The sequence below is a fragment of the Silurus aristotelis genome (assembly GCF_946808225.1).
Source record: "Silurus aristotelis genome assembly, chromosome: 2".
In the NCBI taxonomy this organism is placed as follows: domain Eukaryota; kingdom Metazoa; phylum Chordata; class Actinopteri; order Siluriformes; family Siluridae; genus Silurus; species Silurus aristotelis.
In genome coordinates, this window is record NC_139575.1 from 21,808,085 (window position 1) to 21,830,406 (window position 22,322).

Consider the following 22,322-nt stretch of genomic DNA (forward strand, 5'->3'; position numbering starts at 1 on the left):
ATGGAGCCATTCTTCGTGTTGATTACTATAATGTTTAAGACCCGTATTCTACTAATCTTTTTGCTGTAACTTAATTTATTATTATTTTTTTTTTTTTACAAAAAAAAGCACAATTGTTCGATCTATATGCCCGACATGATGGAGCGGTGTGATTAATATGGACAAAGCGGTAAAGCAGAGATATCCTGTGCATTCAGTTAACCCAAATGAAGCTGGAATTCCAAATTGCGTCCTACTCCCTACATGTGAGCACTACGTAGGGCATGCGGTAATGGCTTTTAGCCCTTACAAGTGCACTACACAGCCAATTCAAAATCGGTTTGTACTCCTCTTCCGGCGGTTCATCGCCGCTCGCTTCACACTGCATGTTGCGGGATGATGTGAGTGAGACTGTCGCTGTCGCAGCCCCGGTTCACCGGCAGCCACCGCTGTAAGCTCATGCTCAGGAGCGGGCCTCCATTTTATTGGGGGGGATTCTGCGATATTTAACCGGTGGGCTTGCTGGCTGGTATTAGGGAATGAGTGAGGAGAAAAGCCCGGAGAGCTGCAGGAGAAACTCTGGGTGCACCAGGTGAGCTTTTCCTCAGACAGCTAGCCTGCTAGCACTCGTGGGTTTGCTAAACTTGCTAAGCTAGCTAGCAACTTTCCGTTCATATTTTTTGAGTTACTGTAGTGGGGGGCAACCCGGACATAAAATTGGAGAAGTCGTTGTTTGTAAAAAATCAAATAAACACACATCATTGAAAACAAAAATAAACATTTTGATAGCTCTATGTGTAATCAGGGTATCCACATAATCGGCAACAATTATTACAGTTTTTAATTATGTCTCGTTGTCTAAGATGGCACAAATCCCACTCTGTTAATATTGTAATTTTATATTCAAATTTGACTATGTAACAACTGTGTCTTTTGATTTTTTTGTATAGAATAACGGTATTTACAGATTAAAGGCAGTATCTGGGTGCTGTATATTGAGCTGCTCTCTGTCTGTGTGTCAGTGTTCTCAGTATAGAGCAAATGCTGGCTGTGAATCCTGGGAAGACGCCCATCAGTCTGCTGCAGGAGTATGGAACGCGGATAGGCAAGACACCGGTGTATGACCTGCTGAAGGCCGAAGGTCAGGCCCACCAGCCCAACTTCACCTTCCGCGTGTCTGTGGGAGAGATCAGCTGCACAGGCCAGGGCCCGAGCAAGAAGGCTGCCAAGCACAAGGCCGCTGAAGCTGCTCTCAAGATGCTGAAAGGAGGAATGCTGGAAGCGTTAAAGGGCAGCGCAATGGAGGGAGAATACATAGATGACCTAGACATCCCTTTGGAGGGAGACTGGTAAGTTTTTTTATTTACTCTGCTGTCCTTCTATTCTCATACAGGTCACAGGGAAGAAGACAGAGGACACCCTGGATGTGAGGGACAATCATCTACACACACACAAACAATTCACACACTACGGATAATTAAGAAGTCAGCCTAGAGTGCATGTCTTGTACTTGGGGAGGAAACTGGAAAACACAGAGAGAAAACTCGATGCTCAGGGGGAACAATCAGACTCCACACACACAGAGCATAAAGGTTGCAACCCCTTGAGTGAGCCACATAATTTTAGTTTTTTTATTCTCTTTCATTCTTTTTTTTTTTTTTTTTTTTTTAACTTCTTAAATTCTGCCTCAATTGTAATTTGCTTTGAGAAAGAACATCAACAAATGCGTAAAAAATAAATACATCCAAACATTCTTCAGGGGTGAGCAAAATAAGCAGGTGTGTTTTTTTTTTTTTTTTTTCTCGAAAGCAAACGCATACTGTCTGGAGGGCTTAGCGGGTCCAGCGAAAGAAAAGAATTTGCAGGACCTACTGTGTTTGGTTGCAAAGAAAGTAGCATGCACTACTTGTCAAGAATCCCTCTATCTGCTGAACTACACAACAAGGACAATTTGCACACTGGTTGAATGGTTATTTGTTTTTACTAGGCAAATGAACAAACACAAATAGAAATAATGTGCACCCCAAAAGCCATTATGTAATCTTCCTGCTGCTGGTACGATGCACTGGGATCTCCTCTGGGGTATTTTTAGCAGAAAACTTAGCCAGCAACGAGGTATCTTTCCTAGTCGATTTTATGTGCTTGCTTTGTTTGTTGTCTGTTTAGTCTACGTTAATGCACTAAACCATTTACTTTACTTGCAGATAAATTCTTGCTTTTAGCCTATTCAATTAGGTTTCCAGGCAACCAACACATGGGTCTGGCAAAAATACTGAAGCTTGATAAAGTCCAGTCAGAAAGATCACAGGGTTTGAGTGCATGCTCAGTGTTGACTATAATGAGTGTTTTCTACAGCCCCCAGGCAGAGATAAAGTTATCCAGTTCTAGCCAGCAAGCTGAATGTAATCCAGTTGGAGCTCTACAGGTGAGACACAGATTCTTGTCAGAGTTTGTGCATGAAACTAAACGATATCTCCTTTGAAGGTTGACGATATATAAAAATGTCCCTCCTTTTGTAGGAACTGGTGGTGCAGAAAGGTTGGCGTTTACCAGAGTACACAGTCACGCAAGAGTCTGGGCCTGCACATCGCAAAGAGTTCACCATGACATGCAAAGTAGAGAAATTTGTCGAGATTGGTACGTATATTTATAAGTTCATTTAAAAATACATTCCTAAATGATTCCCTTTTATTACGCCAGTAAAAAGTGTTGATATAGTTGTGTGAATACATTTATTCTCCAACACCTTCATATGTACATGTCGCAGGTAGCGGTACATCGAAGAAGCTTGCCAAGAGGAACGCAGCAGCAAAGATGCTCTCCCGGATCCACGATGTTCCTGTAGACCTGCGCAGCAGTCATGAAGCTGAGGCAGAGGAGGACACTTTCAACATGGTGAGGGCTGTTTATACTTTAAAATGGCATTCACAAGCCTGTAACATGCCTCAATCATTCAGCATACTTTTTTATTTTTCTTTTGTGTTGCCTTTTTCTTTTTTAGCACATAAGTGGCAGGCTGGAGGGAGGGAAGAGTAAGGGGTTCGGATGTACATGGGATTCTTTACGCAACTCTGCAGGAGAGAAGATCCTGCAGCTGCGTAGTCACCCTCTGGGCCTGCCCAACACAAACTTCTGCTCTCTGCTCCAAGACCTCTCTGAAGAGCAGCGCTTTGACGTCAGCTATTTAGACATAGGTACGTGGCTAACTTTATTTCAAGCCCTGAAATTTGTACCCGTTATCAGTGTATATATTTTAATAGTTAAACTGTGCTCTTTCTAAAGCAATTTTAGATGCATGAAGCAGTGGAGTGTAGAATCTCAGGAGTCTACTGACTGTTTCTCTGAAAACTTGTTTAGATGGAACACTTTTTACTTAGTCTTTTAGATTAAGACTTTAATGGGATACATGACACAGTACATCCATCCATTAGGCTTTTTAAGAAATGTTTGTTTTTAGTACACTTTTAAATTCAGCAGTTGATCCTTTTGTTAAATAAAAAAAAAAGCAGATTCCTAGGCCAATAGTTTTGGAGTCTGGAAACATAGAATCCTGGAAAAGATCTTATGGTTGTTATGTGGCTGTTTGGCAGAGATGAACCAAAATCCCACTAAAACAAAAACAACTGATCTTGCAATAATGGAAAGATCGTAAATAGAAACCTCTATAGTTCTGATTTCAGATTTATTACAAATGTATAGTATTTATACTAAATGTATAATATATATAATCTAATGTAATGGTATTGACAAGAAGGCATTTGAGTTTTGAGACATTTGATGGTATTAATCTGTTGAACTAAATCCGAGCATGTGTGCATTTTGTCCAGAGGAACGCAGTCTCAGTGGCGTGTACCAGTGTCTTGTGGAACTGTCCACTCAGCCCATCACCGTGTGTCATGGCTTTGCTCCCAGTCAGGATGCAGCACGAGCCAATGCAGCACACAATGCCCTCCAGTACCTCAAGATTATGGCCGGTGGAAAGTGAGTCTGCGAGCGTCACCAATAAACGGATTGCGAGTCTACAATATTATAGCCCACAGTACTGTAAACTGCGGGCTTATTGGATGTTCAACAGCTTCATGTTGGCCATTCCTAACGCCCACAGACACCCAAATTATTCCCCATGAGCTCTTATGAAAGATGAACTGATGAAGTCTTTTGTATGCAAAAATGGTTAAGGACTGGTTTTAACTGAAGGTCTTGTTTTTCTACTACCTCCATGTGATGAAATTGTTTTTAAGTTATATTGATATCTTCCCTTTAACTGACATTTTAAACAAACACATCCCTAAATTATTTCAAAAATACAAATGTTTTTAAATCAACTTTTTAGACAGCGTGTCAGAATTTTGACACCAAAAGTAATGTGTAAATTTCTTCTCACTTCTGCTAATTTCCAGATTCCAAGTACATTCTGGCTCTACCTCCATAGTTGTGGTTATTGGGTCCACATTTTGGTATTGCATATGTTTGTGATGTGCAAGGTTATTAAAATATTGTGCTTTTTTTTTTTTTAATCAATCAAGTTCATTGTGAGCTTAAGTTTTTAGTCCGTGTTGAATGAGATGCAGTTATGCAATTCTGAGCATGAACATACTGAAAATTAATCAATCATCATTAAACTTATAATAGAAATGTTTTAATTCAGTGTGGATTCATATATTTCATGCTTCTGCTTGTAGTAACACAGACCAGACAAAAATTAGAACATGGTATTTGCTATTTCATTAGCACAGATGTGCAAATAAATACTTTATTATAAAATAAATATTTAAAATAGCTGCAGTTGCACAAACCTACAGAATAAAAACGCTAACAAATAGTTAATGTAACACCTGTACTGCTTAATTGCAATACAATCAAATGGCCAAATCTTCAGCAATGTTTATCACACAGCTAAGTGATTTAATAACAGATGTGAACTTCTCAAAAGCTTTATATTTCATGACTTTAAGAAAGTCTTAAACCTTAAAACAGTGAATGAAGGATGCATAAAGTACACGGTTTGGTCTTTAGCTAATCTCTGGTAGTGGAGCTGTGCAAGTTCTGCAGGTCCTATTCAACATAGCCGCTGCTGTCGGACTGGAAACTGTCTCCTCTCAAAGGAGAAACTGAGAAAACAGTTAACAAATACATGAAAATTTGCTTATCCTTCTTCTGCAACAAGCACTATCGTGTTTGCTTTCTGGTATGCAATTTTCTGAGAATGTGGCCTATTAATTTCTTCATGATTTCCTGTAAGATGCCTCTTTTTGTTAGTGCGTGTCAGTGTTCACAGCAACTGTGTGTTGCTGTGTGTGCGCCAGTAAAAAGTGTGGTTAATTTTTGCCCAACACTTTTAACAAACACACCCCCACACAGTTCACACATTAGCAGTTTTTCTTCTGGTGAGAGAATGACTTTTTCTAAAGAAGAAATTTAGTACTCAGAAATGCAAAATACATTTTACTTGGGGGGGGGGGGGAGTCCCTTTGCAGGTCAACGGTATAAACAGTGCAAAAAAAAATATGACTTACGTTTCTGATGCGTAGATACTGTAACTGACCCTGTGTATGCACTACATTGCTCAACTGATGAGTTCTCCTCTCCCACACTCTGCACCTATGCAGAAACAACAAATATGAATATATTATGCCAGTAAATTGGGCTGTAGCATGTAAGAAACCAAATGATTGCTATGGCCACATTAATATCGCCTTCAGCGTTCATGTATGTAATGTGTGCATTACATTGGGCAGAGGAAAATGGTGTATTATTAAAGAATAAAGTACAAAAACTAAATTCTCTGTCAATTTCTGACTAATTATTCATTTTAAAAGAAATTACAGTTAATTTGATGTTTATTATAATGGCACAAACAGTTCTATAAACTAGACAGTCATGGAGTCGCTGATATGTTGACACAATGGCCAAGTTCTTTTTTTTTTTTTTTTTCTTTTTTGCTCTGTTGAGAGTAAATGAAGCTACGTCAAAGATTTGTAGATAGACATTAAGCTATATATATATATATATACACATTTAAAAGTGAGTACACCTCTCGCATTTCAACCATTTTGGTATATCTTCTTGAGGGACAATACTTTATAAATGAAACTTGGTATATTTTAGAGGAGTCAATGTGCAGTTTGTATAGCAGTACAGATTTACTGTCTTCTGAAAATAACTCAACATACAGCCATTATTGTCTAAATAACTGCCAACAAATGTGAGTACACCCTAATTAATAACAGCCATACAACGTGTAACCATGGAAAGCCAAATGTTCTATTCATAATGTTTTTATATGCTTGACAGAACCATACAAATTTATGTATATTTTTATTAATCAGTTAAATTTGGTGCTTTGAGTACAATTCTCTCATCCTGTCCACTGGATGTTCAACATGGCACCTCATGGCAAAGACTTTGAGGATTTGAGAATTAGAATTGTTGCTCTCCACAAAGATGGCCAGGGCTTTAAGAAGATCAGTAACACCCTAAAACTGAGTTCCAGTACAGTGGCCAGGTTAATTTTCCAAGACGGGTTTCACTCAGAACAGGTCTCGCAAGGGTTGATCAAAGAAGTTGACTATACGTGCTGTGTGTCAGGTGCAGAAGCTAGCTTCGAAAAAAACAGATGCATTAGTTCTGCCAGCATTGTTTTAGAGGTTTCAGAAGTGGAAGGCCCAATTGGAAGTGCTCAGACCATATGCCACACACTGCAACAAGTCGTTTTTGCATGGCTGTTGTCCCAAAAGGAAGCCTCTGATGAAGTTGGCTCCTATGTCTCTTAAACCCTTTTGAGCACCTGTTGGTCATCCTCAAGCGGAAGGTGGTCTAACATCCCGCAGCTCCATGAGGTCATTATTTAGTATTGTCCCTTGAGATACATCAGGGCTGTCATGAATTAACTTGTGATTAATGGCAAATTTTTTGCTGTTCTTAAATGTACCTTAAATTAATAATTTTTAGGTTTTAATACTTTAATCAACATGGAAAAATATAGATATTTTATGTATATTATTAGCAAAACCCTACTCAACATAGAGCATTAGAAGAAAATATTCTTGTAAACGTAATTATGGGGTTTTAAATTACGTAATCATCAGGACACAAAACGGAACTTTTGCAATGTTTGCACACAGACGGTTTTGCATCATGGCGGATTTTGGTGCTTGATTTGAGACTTGGCGCATCAGTAAAACAAATGTTTAGTGATTAAAAACATTTTTTTTGGTGGACGTCGCGAATAAATTTGTTGCATTGACGGTTTTAATTTCGCCTCTTTTATATTTAATTATATTGTTAATAAAAACAGAAATGCAAATGCTTAAATCACAAAAAAAAAAAAAGGTGGCGTTAAAATGGATTTGCGTTAATTTTGAGAGCCCTAATATTTATTTATTTATATATATATATATATATATATATATACATATATATATATATATATATATATATATATATATATATATATATATATATATAAGATTTATAGTATACAGTAATCCGCGGCATTACCGCGTATCAAATCCCGCAGTTTATCGCCGAATTGCATTTGCCACATAACTAATTTGTTTCGAACATTTTCCCAGTCTCTTGCGGAAAGCACGATAGACCTAAAAACTTTTAGTTAATAGTTTTTTTTTTTGTTCAAATAATGAAATTTTTTTATAAAAATATAATTATTAATTATAAAACATTTTAGTAAGTAATTAGTAATTTTAGTAATAAGTAATACAGTACTGTATACATAAAATGCCATTTTTGGGGTGGCGTTCGTTTATCGCAGTTTTTCGTTTATTGCAGGCGGTTTTGGAACCTAAACATCGCAATAAACGGAGGATTACTGTGTGTAATATATATATATATACACACACACATACATACACACACACACACACACACACAAACACACATTATTTTTATCAATCAACAAATCAAGGACAATTCTAATTAATATTTGCTGTGACTACCCTTTCAACTCTTACACTTGAACACTTTGTTCACTTACACAAAGGGATTTTGTAGGATCAATGTTAGGTGTGTGGTTAACTAGTTACACCAAGCAGGTGCTAATGATCATCAATTTCATATGCATGTTCAAACACAATCATTAACTGAAACAGAAGGCTTCAAATTGGCTGAACAACAGACAAACTCCGCTACAAGGGGAGGTTGTGGAAGACAGTTCCATGTCACAGGTGCTTACAACACCAACAACTAAAGGTCCCTCTCAGGCAAAGATTTCAAAGCAAACTGGGATTTCAAGAGATGCTGTTTAAGCTATTTTGAAAAAGCACAAAGAAACAGGCAACGTTGACCTTAAACGTATCCCATTGTGCATTTAATGCAGTGGACGAAAGACCCATCATGCTTACTTCCAACAGTGCAATCAGGAAAGAAACTGTTAGAAACCAGTGGGACCTAGATACACCCATTTACTGTCCAGAAAAGTCTGGCCTTCATGGAAGTATTGTGGCCAAAAAGCCAAAGCCATGTGGAAACTATTAACTAAGGTCAACTATGCATAAACACATAGGAACTGGGGTGCAGAACAGTGGCAGCAGCATCTGAAATATATGGCTGTAGCAGAAGGCAATTTGTTTGGAGTTGAAATTTTGGGCAGGATTAATTGTGTCCTGAACGCTTAGAAATACAACAAGATACGTTATCCATCATGCAGTACCATCAGGGAGGCGTTGGATTGGCTGCAAATTTATTCTGCAGTAGAGCAACGACCCCAAACATACAGGCATTGCCATTGAGAATTATCTTCAGTCCTGGAAGTTTTATTCTTGGCCCCACACAGAGTGCTGATCTCAACACCATCGAGTCGGTCTTGTATTACATGAAGAGACACAAGGATCTGAGGCAGCCTACATCCACAGAAGATCTATAATTAGTCCTACTTGCTGAGTTCCTTCAGAAAACTGTGTGCAAGTGTACACATACATACACACGTGTGTGTACACTATAAATAAATATATAATGTTCATGAATTTATATAGCTTATACAGTCTATAAACTATAAATGATGGTACCTACATACCTCCTCCAACTCAAAGGAATTAGCTGGCTTGAGTTGACAGTTGATCGGAGTATTTGTCGGGCTCAAGTATCTCTGTTGGTCTGAATTAGAAGGATGCGTCTGTGCAGTGCTACCAGGATACATGAAATGGGTATAGTCTTCAGATGAGTCTCTGTAGAGAATGGGGTCATCCTCCCATCCAGTAACCATAATCTGACAAGGTGACCCTTGGGTGATGCCTGGCTGGAGGGACACAGGATCACCTTGTGAAATCTTTGAAGTCTCTGGTTCTTCTACAATAAGCATATTATTGCTCTGTGGTGGAGATGATTTAGTATCCACGAGGCTTTGCTTGTTTTCCAGTTTTTCTGAGGCTTGCCTGTGCGTATGACCAGAGGTGGATAAGGGAATGTCTGATTCGCTATGCTTTTCTGAGTGCCCATAAGGTGCTTTATGCACCAGCTCCACTACCTGAGGCGAAATTGTATCGTAAGTAATAATGGGAGCTGGTTCATTAGTACTAGCAGGATCTTTTGAGGAGTCAGAAACCAAAAAGGAATTTAAGGAACCTTCATCCAAGAACGCGTCTTGTGAATACTGGGTGTGCCGAGATTCCAGAGATGCTTGGTCTGATTTAAATAGGCAACCCTTTGCTCTAGGTCCTTCTCTCTGCTCTGATTGTGACCACCGATGGATCCTCTGCTTGTGTTCGCTAGTAGTTTTCTCGTGGTCACTCGTTTTTTCAACAGTTGGCGCTTCAGCATGGTGTAGATCCTTTTCATCTTTCACCTTATAAGTTATGTTGTCACTTGTTTGACCACTTATCCACATTCCTCTACTCTGCTCATTGCTCCCCTCACTCCTTACATTCCCTACTATTATTTCAACCACATCTGGCAGGCTGTTCCTCTTGCGAGGAGAACAGTTTGGTGAGGTAGAGTCCGATCCACGCGTGTATAAGCACATCTTGGACACCGTGTCCTTGAGACGCTCCACAGGAGAGCGTGGCTCTGTGCGGACGTTGCCAAAAAATCGCTGACCAATGGTCCGCTCCACAGTTGGTGACGAAAAGCTGAATTCTGGGGGTGCCAGTTTCTGAAGCGGTGTCCGAGATACGTGGGAGTAGAGCGAATAGAAAGCATTGGCCATGGCTGTCAACACCTCCACCTGACGAAAACGACCTGCACAAAGAAGAAGCCCAAAAAAATTTTTGGTTGATTGTAAACCAAAAAATACATTGTATTTGTGTAGATGTACTGATCTTTCATTTGAACATGTAAATTTTAAGTACTAGTAATAGTTTTAAGTTTTTATTAAAATATTATATGGTTTAGCATGTATATTCTTATTTCACAAAATTGAAGTGCAAATGATGTTTGTAAATAGAACAGCCCCTTTTAACAAAAGCTGGAAATGGATAAATATGGGAACATGACTTCACGCAAGATCTAAAGCCACTTGTCATCTACAGAAAGAGTGGCACAATCGCCTTTCTACTTGGGTTAACTTTGTTTACATTTGTTTTCCTCTCACTGCAGCTACAGTTTATTTCCAATGCCAAAATCCTGTGCTGCAATTTAAGATTTCACTACAGTTCACCGATTTTGTATAATGTTTTTTATAAAAAGTATTTGTTTACATTTCTTACGCTGCAAGTAGCATTACTCTCTGAAAGCCACTTCCTACACCGAAACCCCTGAAGTCTGATTTTATTAATGGGCCCTTTTCAAACAGATTAAGTATGTTATTGTCTTAATAAAGTCATATTCACTGTGTTTAAGACTTCTGTGGGTTCTTGTGTCACAACAAAAGAACGAGACGTTTCAGGAGTTCAATTGTAGTCGTACATTAATTTTCTAAAAAATGAAATGTAAAAAAATGAGTCACTAGTTCTGTCTCATTCACAGTGCATTTTACCTTTACATAGTCTATATAGATGAATCATTACCCTCAGTTATTAGCTTGCATTCATGATCAGTTGCCTAGCAACCTATAAAGTGACTATTATGTTCCACATTCTTTTTCCACAAGGAATGTGCACATTTCATCAGTTCTATTTTAGTGGACAATTAGCGCCCTTCACAGAAATGAGATCACGACCATGTAAACAAATCTGTAAAATCATTTTATGTGATTGATCAATATGTTCATGAAATGATAAATGATGTGAAATTTTCTTTTAACGCCAACATTGATTCCACTGATGGAAGTCTTGTTACTCACTAGCGAGGGAGAGGCTGGGGTCCTCTTCACGAATGCGCCTGAGCTGTGACTCAAGAAACAAGCGAAAGTTGATGCCTCTGAGCTGCGACGGGAAGGTGAAGAAGCGAGATGGGATGCGGGCTGTTACTTGTGGCTCCTCACAACCAAATCCTAACTGATAGAGAGTCTCCTCTGCATCCTCAGCGCACATTTGCAGGACCTCAGACACACTAATGTACATGAGAGGGTAATGTAAGAGATCAACAAAGCTGAATAAATGGCATGAAATGATTCATGCAAAACTACACACTAATTTCAGAATCCACATGGAGGATCACAACACTGAGATGCCTTACCTGGAAGCAGTCTTAGTGGTGGCGGATGAGAAGATACTAGATGTCATACTCTGGCCCATGTTTTTTAATGGTAGATTTAGCCTCTGCTGAGGAGTGCTGCTGACAAACATGCCCACAATGTAAGAAATAATTACGGGAGTCAAAACCATAAATATAACAGCTGGTAAAGAAAAAAACTAAATTATACCTTGTCCGCATATCTCTGCGCCTTGATTTAGGAGGAGGCAAGAGCAATGAACAGTATCTGCGGAGAAATTCAGAAAAGGTTGTAAATATCTTTCTAAATGAGATTTTTAGCCCTTAGGGAAAGTGAATGACAGAATATGTAACAGGAGACACGTTCCTTACCCCAGCTCTTCAAAATGCAATCCACCATCTAGTCCTGTAGCTGTAACAGAATGACATTTTAAACTGTATTACAAGGTAATGCATTTCTGCTCAGACTTCATTCGTGGATTTATGCTTATCATGTGTGTACACCAGTGGCGGGCCGTGCATTTGGAACCTGGGTCTTCAGTAGGGACTTACCCGACTTAATCCCCTCTTAATACCACCACTATCACGCCGCAATTATAAAAACCATCAATTCTATACAAAAACGCAATATAACAATGCATGGCATTACAGAGAGAGAGGCATTTCGCATATAGAGGGTAAATACCATTTTACTAAAGTGAGCGCCAAACCTCTTCACTACAACCGCAACTGTGCACCTACATCAGTTCAGAATCAATATTTGTCTAATAAAAACATGACAAAAACGTTCAATATATAAATAAAATACAACCTACTCACCAAAGATGTATAGTCATAATTTGCAGCACTCCTCAGAGGCTGTAAGCCAGTGGTACTGCTCGTATTCACTGGTCTGGAAGTGGTGAACAAACCCTTTCCTGGGCTGAGACAAGCTAGCTAGCGTCAGGGTTGGCCGACCTCTCCTCACGATGTCTAGCTTTTCTTGAAAATTGATTTTTTAAAAAGGTCTGAAACCAAATCAATTTCTCTTCCTCCGTCAGCCATTTTGTGGGCATAAAAAAGTCTAGCTGGCCCAGTGAGGCGAAATTGAAATCTGATTGGTTAAAGAAACAGACCCGTTGCTAATATAGTTAAAGGCACATCAGCCAGCACTACTAAATGTGAAGGCCCTGGGCAGATTAGATTGACATGGCAGCACATATAGGCTAAAATATGTTTGGACAAAAAAAATCTAACATCCACATACACGTACTGGAAGCAGTGCAGGCCCTGGCCCTTTCTGGCCCTGACAGCCCACCACTGGTGTACACACTGATTGCTGTACAAGTGCAAACATTCCTCTGAATGTGTTTATAAAAATCCTTTGTAAGGGATGTTCCTTCTTTAAACATATACCAAGATTTGTTATTTGTTCAACTACAGCAGACAATTCTTTAGAAAGAGACACTGATACAAGTCAAATAGATTACGTACAGAGCAAGCAGTGCTCCAGTTGTACACTTAGTATTTTGATGTTTTAAATGCACTGCATGATGTAATACTAAGTGAACTGATCAGCTACAACACTTGGCTGAGACAAGTTAAGACTCGCCTATAGGGGAAAAAAATATGCAGGTGTTATGCTATGGGCAGGACCCAGACTGACAAATAGCACAGTGTCACATTGTCTAAAATATACCCAATATTACTGGCAACATTCTAAAGTGTTGACTTTCTGTACCTTCAGCCCCAAGGCTCAGGTCATCCTCAAAACTATTTGCAGTCTTCAGCAGAGATTCTGGAAAAGAAATCAGAATTGCACAAAACACCATGCTTTTAAAATTTCCTAAAACAGAATAGTCTATAGCACTTTGTGCATCCATTATGGCTTTGAATCTCATGACAGCTCAGTCTGATTGCTAGAGCCGATGTGCAACTATAAAGCGCTAGTGCATTACTCCTAACTTACCCAGGGTAATTTGACTTGGGATCTCTTGATTGGCTTCATTTCTGAATCACATGTACAAAAAAATAAAAAATATGAAAGCTGGCAAGAACAAAAGTGAAGACAACAGCTACTTTCATCGCTTCTGAATCAGCACGGTACGTGGGTGTATTGCAGGCATGCAGGAAGATTCTCATGATAAGAACGCACACTCGCAATAACCACACCGGACTGCAGATGAATCACAACTTGCATGGAAGTGGTAACCTTCGCAGAAAATAGTTTGTGCTTCACACTTACTGGTGTCACAATTACAACCTTTTAACTAATTAATCAATGGTTAAAAACACATCTGCTTACAACAGTGCAAAACATTCAAGAAGTGATAAGGTTCTGACTAGTCATTACAAAAAACAAACCAGACAAAACTTTGTACCACTACAATTATGTGGACCGTTTCTATTTCCTGAATAAAACTTCTATTGTTTCATTATACATTTCTAAATTTAAACCAGCTGCTATTATATTCTTATTGGTTTCATTGGTTCTCAAATCAGCCTGCTTTAAATCTTACCTATTGTTTTTCTCTCTGAACCAGACTCTGTTTCCATTCATTTTATTTTTACTGCCTTGAAGCACAATATTCAACCACAAAGAGCTACCTACATGGCCAATGACGTAGACTTCTTACTCTCAGACACATTCACAGATATGCACAAATGTACACATGAACACACTGACTTACCCACAGCTTTTGAGCCAGGTTTCAATCTTTCCTGTAGAGCATCCTGTGGAAACAATGTTTATAATCGGATCAAGAAAATTCGCTTACACAGTAACTTCATAGAAACACATCATAGAAATGTAAATAATTCTGTGAGAAAGCTTCGCTTGATAGCAGTCATTTGATTGTCATATTTGCATAAATCAAGAAAAACAGCACATCACGCCTACAGTTGCAAATGTTTGCAAATATTATTCTTACAGGGAAATTTGCCTTTATACCAAATTAGGACCAGCTGATTATGCCAGATCATCCTAACTAAAAAAAACAGGATGTTGTTTATGAATGGCACATCACGGATATAGTAACTAATCCACACAAAGCAAAACCAAACATTGAGGATCCCCCCCATCCCCCCCCCCCCCCCAGATCTTTAATTGCTGTATATAAATAAATCCATGCACATATATGTTACCCTAAGATAAAGATATTTCCCCAATGTTTAACAAACAAAAGGTATGTTGTTTTACAGTATGCAATATATACTACAGAGTATAGCAGGGTACATTTCTCAGCTGCATCTACTTAAATTCATTGGGAGCCAAAGACAATGTTTTAAAAATCTCTGACAGTTCAATTGTTGTAGACATTTTATTTTCCAATTCCAAATCTTGTATAAAAACAAAAGTCCTGCAAAAACTGTATGCAAACGTACCCAGAAAAAACGGTGCCCTTTTGCAGGCAGTGTGTGGTCACACCAAATATTCATTTACACTTTTTCACAACTTCCAAAAACTTTTGCCCACTACTTATATACTTCATATAATTTGTAATATATAATATTTTAAGCTTTTGCACTGTTGGATTGCAGCACTAAAGTCACTTAGAAAAGCTACAGCTTTCCCAGCAATCCTGAGGTTATTTGCCTTGAGAGGACATTGGAAATATAATCCTCACACTAGAAGGGTGTATCTTGATGAGTCATGAGAAATTAGTGTTAGATAAACAAACCTGAAACATTCAATGTCTTGTGAAAATTTCTAACCTGTGCCATTTTTACATCATTTCTCAGTCGCTATAACAATACTATAAGAGTTGGTACTACATTTCCAACCTACCATCAGGAAAGATTTGGTCCTGCAGAGAGAGCTGTCCAGCTGCAGTGGTCGGTGTGTTGCTGGACGTCGACGCATACAGTTCTGTATCTTCCACCGTGAGCCAGTGACGGCTGCTCTGCGCCCATGCCTGCCGTCGGTTCACAGAACATGAACTGTCCATTGCTTTTAGGCCTAGAAAGAACGATGTAAAAGTTACACAAATAGAAAAATGTGGACCCAGGCTCCTCTAATACACTATGATGGGGAGGAATGTACAAAGAAAAGAAAAATCTAAATTCTTCATGTATTTATTAAATTAATCTTCAAGTAGTGGAGGCTGTGGTGGATATAGAGCCTACCCGGGACTACTGGATGTAAAATGGCAGGGACACACCCTGAACTGGATGCTGATCTATTGCATGGCACAATCCACATATGCTCCTGGGCAAAAATGGGCCAAGCCCAAAACAGACTTTTAATGGTTTAACACCAAAAAAATATAGATATTGATTCAAGAATAAAAAAATTTTATAAATAAATAAATAAACACTCATACTAAGTTCCTAAATCTATTAGTTTAATTATTGCTCTTTTTTTTGTTGCTGTTGTTGTTAAGACTAATGAAAGATTAATATTTTGCTCTAGGAGTGTACACTAAAACTGGCAATTTAGATAATCCAGTCCAGCTACAGTCATGTTTCAGGTGGTGAAAGAAACCAGACAACCCAGAGGAAAAGTCAGTCCTCAGGGGAATATACAGTATCTCATGTCACAAAGACTTGAACACGGCTATCATTATCCTGGAAATGTGGTTCTATAAAATTCAACAAATAACAGAAAATAAAACCAAGTGGTTTAATTTGGTTCTTCTTGCAACCTTTGTGTGTTTTTTTTTTTTTTTGGCAGGTACATGTGAGAGACTGTGTGTGGTGTGGTGTGGTTTCTGGACTAATAGCGGTTCATAGCGTCCTGCAAAACAAGTTTGTTTCTAAATATTCGAGCAGCTTCCCTGTTATTTAACACTTGCACGTCTGCCTTATCCTCATACACAATATCAAGCTTGACAGACACGTGTACATGTTAAAAAAAACAGAAATTTCACTGGTCTGGGTGAATTTTCTTTTTGTCAGAAGTGAATAGACCAATGCTGATATAAAAAACACACCATCATCACTTCCATGGCAAGACAACCGAAAGCGACACAAAGCAACAGGCAACAAAATGTCAACTTCCTCCTTAGCAGCAACTCAACTGGAAAACACGGGGCTCAGCAGAGCTTAACAAACCTGACCTTCAGCTCGATTATCTACACAAATATACCCTATAGACAAGTCAGCGTTTTTTATTTGTATTTTTAAAATTATTTATATATATATATATATATATATATATATATATATATATATATATATATATATATATATATATATATATCTCGTGATATTTGAACGTGTTTTCTGAGATTCATCCATTTCTTTGTATATATGTAGGCTTTTTGTTGCAAAGCTACTGTATAAGTACACTTACCTTTACGAGACCGGTCCTAATTCCAGCATCTTTACAATTCACAATTCGGCGCCGTGGATGGCGTTATGTCTTACACACAATCACAGCGACGCACCACGGATCCTACAATAAGCTAAATAAATAATAATAAATTAAAAAGATATGAAACATCTCGTTTTTAAAAGCATTGATGTTCTGCCGACGTGAACTTTCGCGCTGTTCCTGCTGACAGACTCAGCCTCGTGACGCGCCACAGATGACGGAAGCAGCGAGAGGAAGAAGTGCGGCTTTGCCTCTTTTGACACACACGCACACACACACACACACAAATGTGTCCTGCAAATACAGTATCTAATTGTTTGTGTTAGTGTGGCTACTAGTTGTGGCTGAAACCTTCCTAGTTCTGAATCGTAAATACCAAGTCAATGATTAAAAGCAACAGATGGTCTTGTACGGGTATCATATTTACACCTGCAATCTCATTTATTCCTGATAAGGCAAAATACTCATGATTTTTACTCACTGTACATTGAAAACATGTACACCTCATATTCATGCTTTCTTATCAATCATATAGGTAAGAGCAGTGCAATGCCGAAATATATGCTTATATGAACCTGGAGGATTCAGGAAATGTCCACATCCAGCTACCAGAATCAGGGGGAAAAGTGATCTCAGTGGCGTGATTGTTGGTGCCAGACTGGCTGGTTTGAGTATCTTAGGGATTTTCAGACACAACAGTCTCTAAATTTTACTTTAAATTGTGCAATAAATAATAAATAAAAAATACATCCATCTTCAGCAAATCTTAAAAAGTGCATTTACTTTCCATTTTTTTAATTGATAAAAAACTATTAACACTTCTGTTTTTGAGAGCATTCTTACTTTGCAGCATTTTTTTGCACAGTACTGTCTATATAATATATTTTAAGATTTGAATTGGTGGATCGCATCACTAAAGACACTTAGAAAAGCTATAACAGTTTTAAACAACTTTGAGGTGACATTTGTGTAAGCTGAGCAAGTCATCTTTAATCTAATCAAATGCATACCTAAGCAATGAACAGTAATTGTTTAGTTACAATCCTGATGTTATCTGCTCTCAGATTATATTAGAAATATAATCCTCACATTAGAAGTATGTATCCTGATGATCTTTTAAATCTTAAATAAAACCATACATCCATTGTCAGCATTTATGTGGGCAAAAAAAACAAAACAAAAAAGAGATCAATAGAGAATGGCCAGACTGGTTCAAGAAAAGCCAGAGTACCTTAGATGATCACTTTGTACAATTATATCAAGCAGAAAAGCATCTCAGAATAGACTGAATCTCCAAACGTAAGGTGGATTAATGCAGCAAAATACTATGTTGGATTCCACTTCCATGTACCGTAATTTCCGGACTATAAAGCGCACCCTTATATAAGCCGCACCCACTGAATTTGACAAAATAAGCCGCACCTGTCTATAAGCCGCCTGTCTACACTGAATCTAATTGAATCGATCACTCTTTTGGCAAAACCATAAGCACTTTTCACCTGTTTAGGCACAACTTGCCAACACATTTTCATTGTGATGCACCCATGCTGCATAATGGTGTGCACAGGTGACAAAAGTCAAACACAATTAAAGCACAAGTTTCACCACTTGAACACTACAAATCAAAATGGATCACACTTGTGGCTAATGATGTGAGGGAACATATAAAGTAAGCCAGTTCAGAGAGCACTGGTTTGTGAGACCCTACAATGGATAGAAATCTGAGAGTGGATTCACACACGAATCTGTAGTGGTTCATGTGAGAAGAGGTCGAGGTGGTCAGCGAAGACAAAGAAAAGTAATATCTGATGAAATCAGAGCTACTGTGATTGACCATGTTCTTGTCCATGGTATAAGCATGAGGGAGGCTGGACAAAGGGTACAACCAAACATCAGTAGATTCACTGTGTCCACCATAATCCGAAGATTTAGAGAAGAGAACAGGTAATTACCTTTTTTGACATTATAGTACAGTATGTAAATGTTGACAGCAATTACTCTATGACATACTATATACTGTACCACAGTATACTGTAAGTAAATATATGTTTCAGAACATCACTGTACCAATGTACTGTAGTATTGTCATGGAGGGTTGGTCTAACTGTTTGTAGGCCTAGTATTCAATGTATATTTTTTGTAACTCCATGTTCTCTTTTTGTAGAATTGAAAGACTGCCACATGGGGGTGGGAGGACAGGTATGTTCTCCCCCCCACCAAGAGATATGGTCCGTAAGAACAATGCCATTAAACTGAGTGAAATTCAGCAGAAGATCATTGAGGGCCATGTACATTTTGAGGGTATCATCAGTGTCAGCCTCTCTACTGTTGATCGTGTCCTCAACCGCAACAGACTGCGCATGAAACAGCTATACAGAGTGCCCTTTGATCGCAACTCAGACTCAGAGTCAAAGAGCAAAGATTCCAGTATGTACAGGTTGGCAAATATCCAGACACATTCGATGTTGATTACTCTAAGTAGTGATTTACTGTAGTGGCCTAAATCACTTTTTCCGTATCACTTACAAAACTATATCTATTTCTACAGAGGGTTATTCAACTGGATGCAATGGAAAGACCCCATGAATACGTGTACATGAATGAAGCTGGGTTTAATCTTACCAAATCTCACTCAATCACATGCGAGATGCTCTGTAGGGCAGCAGGATGAGAATCCCATCTATGTTGTTGTTTGGGACAATGTGAGTTTTCACAGAGCCCTCCAGGTTAGAGAGTGGTTCAATATGAACCAAGGTTTTATCAATCTTTGCCTTCCACCATACTCCCCTTTCCTAAACCCCATTGAGGAATTCTTCTCCTAAAGAGTAAATCTTCTGCAAGCCATGGGACTTGCCTGTGGTGACATAGGTGTGGAGGCATGCCAAGCCTGGATACGGCATGCCAGGGTTTTTTCCCCCCGTTGCCTGGCCAGACAAAATGTGGCCTGTGATGTGGATGTAGCCCTGTGGCATGAACCAGTACGGAGACATGATGCTGGGCTGAGTAATGCACTTATTTGTATATTTTTGTACTTTATTTTTACATGGGCTTACTGTACACAAGTGGCAAACTCATAAGATTTCTGTTTGTTTTTACAAGTGCTATGTGTAAATGCACAAGATTTCTGTTTTGTCTTTTTGTACAAGTGCAAAATGCACATTTTTTTTCTGTTTTGCAACATGCATTTAGCCTACAGTGAACAATAAACATTTATTTCTCCAGCTTCATGTCCTGAGCATTGTGTTTTCTATTTTTCTACGTAGTGTTTAGTGACTGTTCCGTAGTGATTTTAATTTTGATTGACTCGGGGCACGATTTGACAACATAGTTCAGTTTTGAGCACAGATTGAACTGTTTTGGGGTGAAAGTTTGGTTTTGCAAGAAGAGTCTGAGGTTTTGTGAATGTAGCTTGAGAATTGGGTTTTGTGTTCACAGTTTAGAGAAAAAGAGAGCAGCTTTCAAGAAATGTGTCTTAGCAATCGAGAAAAACTGTAATGTTCTTCACTGGCCTTCCCAGTCACCAGATTGGAAACATAACACCTTTGGGAAGTAGTAGAACAGAAGATTTGCACCTGAAATATCTGCATGAATTGCATCATCTCAGACCCTGCATGTAAATACAGACCAGAATGTCAGATGACCTTTTTCAACCTCCTGTGGAATTCATCCTACAAAGAATCTAAGCTGTTTTGACAGCAACAGTGCTAGTCAAGCGTTCCTAATAATGTGTTCTGTCGGTGTATATTATTTACTTCACATTTGATCCAATCCTTTATTGATTAAAAAATCATCACCCTCAACTTCTGATTAATTATTCATTAACACATAAATTACAGTTAATTTGATGTTCAGTATAACTGCGCAAACAGTTCTATAATCAAGACAGTCATATGGAGTCACCGATATGTTGGCATATATATATATATATATATATATATATATATATATATATATATATATATATATATATATATATATATATGATTAGAAATAAGTGTCATATTTTAGCTGAGCCAAATGCAGAAACTAAATTGTGGATGTTTTACTCTTCTTGTGTTTGTGGGTAAGTTTTGGAGCGAGATAAACAAAGCACCTGATGCAGCTAACTGTTGAACATGTTATTTGACCTTTTCATGCAGTCCTTTAGTTGCTTACTCAAATATCACTTTAATTTCTCACCACTTTCTGTGTGTGTGTGTGTGTGTGTGTGTGTGTGTGTGTGTGTGTGTGTGTGTGTGAAAGAGAGAGAGAGAGAGAGAGAGAGAGAGAGAGAGAGAGAGAGAGTGTTTTATGCTGGTGGGAACAAACCTTGCTGGGCATAGGCAAATGTCCTTCACGCAAAAAAAAATCTTTATTATGAAAGTGAGAAAAAGTGTGTGTGTGTGTGTGTGTGTATGTGTGTGTGCGTGTGTGTGTGTGTGTGTGTGTGTGTGTGTGTGTTCTTGTTCTCCTATCCCGGTGGGGACTTCGACCTGAATGCACAATGACTCATGGGGACCCATGTCACTGTGGGGACCTGAATTGATGTCCCCACCAGCAAAGCCATACAAGCACCTCCAAAACAGTGTCTAGACATGCCAAGTGAGGTTTTCTCTGAAGACCCTATGGGGTCCAGTTTCAAGACAAAGTCTGTGTGACTGTGTAATCTATGCGCCCCTAGAGATCACATGTGGTATTGCCAACCCCACCGTTACATTGTTCTGGAAGTGTGTGTGTCATGTCCTTCACACTCTCTAGCGCCATCTATCGGTCAATAATAAAATATAAATGTAATGTATATTACACAGTAGATTATTAAACTATTCACTTATAAATGTATATTAATTTATAAAATTACAAAATTAAGTACATTTAATGTTGATGCACGAGAAGGAAACTTCAGGGTACACTGAGCCACAAATTATGTTATTATTAAGCAAATTATTATTTTTTTTGATTATATGAAAATGCATTAAATAATTTTAATATAATAGATCCGTTAAAACTAAAGCCCTTTATGTAATTTATTGTGGATCTGTCTTTATTCAAACACTCATTATTGATGGCAATAGGAAATTAATAAAAAAGAGGTTGGCAACTCCAAGTTTAATATACAATTGTTTTACCTAAAATTGGAAGCTGCTATTTTAACTCTACTGGATTATCTTTTTGATATTTCACTACAATATATACAAATGGTGTTAAGTCTGCCACTTACAATAAAAATATGCTACGATGACTACAATGTAAGTCAAAAATATCGTAAATTGAAGATTGTACTATGACTATGACAACCTTTTGGGTTCATGCTGATTTATAATTTAAATTTTCTGCTCTAAACTGATGGCTTTCCTATCCTTTTTTCACTACCAGCCTTAGACATACTTGGACATTTTGAAGACATGCTTTTATCATTTAAATTGCTGTTCGAAACCGTTTAAAACAGATAGAAATACACACTGAGACAACTTTAATCCGTCAAGCGCTAGCGAGAGTGGGGCATCTCACCGGGGAGAGATACACTCAT

At 38.3% G+C, this 22,322-nt stretch overlaps 2 protein-coding genes across 7 annotated transcripts; one reads left to right on the plus strand and one right to left on the minus strand.

Moving 5' to 3' along the window:
* Positions 1-270: 270 nt before the first annotated feature.
* Positions 271-5,755, plus strand: tarbp2 (TAR (HIV) RNA binding protein 2). The gene is made up of 7 exons (XM_083530707.1): positions 271-571; positions 1,002-1,328; positions 2,335-2,404; positions 2,499-2,616; positions 2,747-2,874; positions 2,981-3,173; positions 3,807-5,755. The coding sequence occupies exons 1-7, from the start codon at positions 519-521 to the stop codon at positions 3,962-3,964; spliced, it is 1,047 nt and encodes a 348-aa protein (XP_083386833.1). The 5' UTR covers positions 271-518; the 3' UTR covers positions 3,965-5,755.
* tespa1 (thymocyte expressed, positive selection associated 1) lies at positions 4,597-17,095 on the minus strand. Of its 6 annotated transcripts, none has more exons than XM_083529989.1 (13): positions 16,796-17,095; positions 15,628-15,740; positions 15,290-15,460; positions 14,193-14,235; positions 13,472-13,512; positions 13,244-13,300; positions 11,896-11,935; positions 11,735-11,791; positions 11,548-11,643; positions 11,213-11,421; positions 9,011-10,170; positions 5,496-5,580; positions 4,597-5,090 (listed from the first exon to the last, which is right to left on the minus strand). In XM_083529989.1, exons 2-13 carry the CDS (start codon positions 15,701-15,703, stop codon positions 5,035-5,037), a joined length of 2,091 nt encoding a protein of 696 aa, XP_083386115.1. In that variant the 5' UTR covers positions 15,704-15,740; positions 16,796-17,095; the 3' UTR covers positions 4,597-5,034. The 6 variants fall into 6 exon arrangements, with proteins under 6 accessions (XP_083386115.1, XP_083386114.1, XP_083386112.1 ...); XM_083529988.1 differs by having other exon boundaries at positions 15,628-15,709; positions 16,796-17,089; XM_083529986.1 differs by having other exon boundaries at positions 11,548-11,646; positions 15,628-15,709; positions 16,796-17,054.
* Between the last annotated feature and the right edge of the window lie 5,227 nt (positions 17,096-22,322).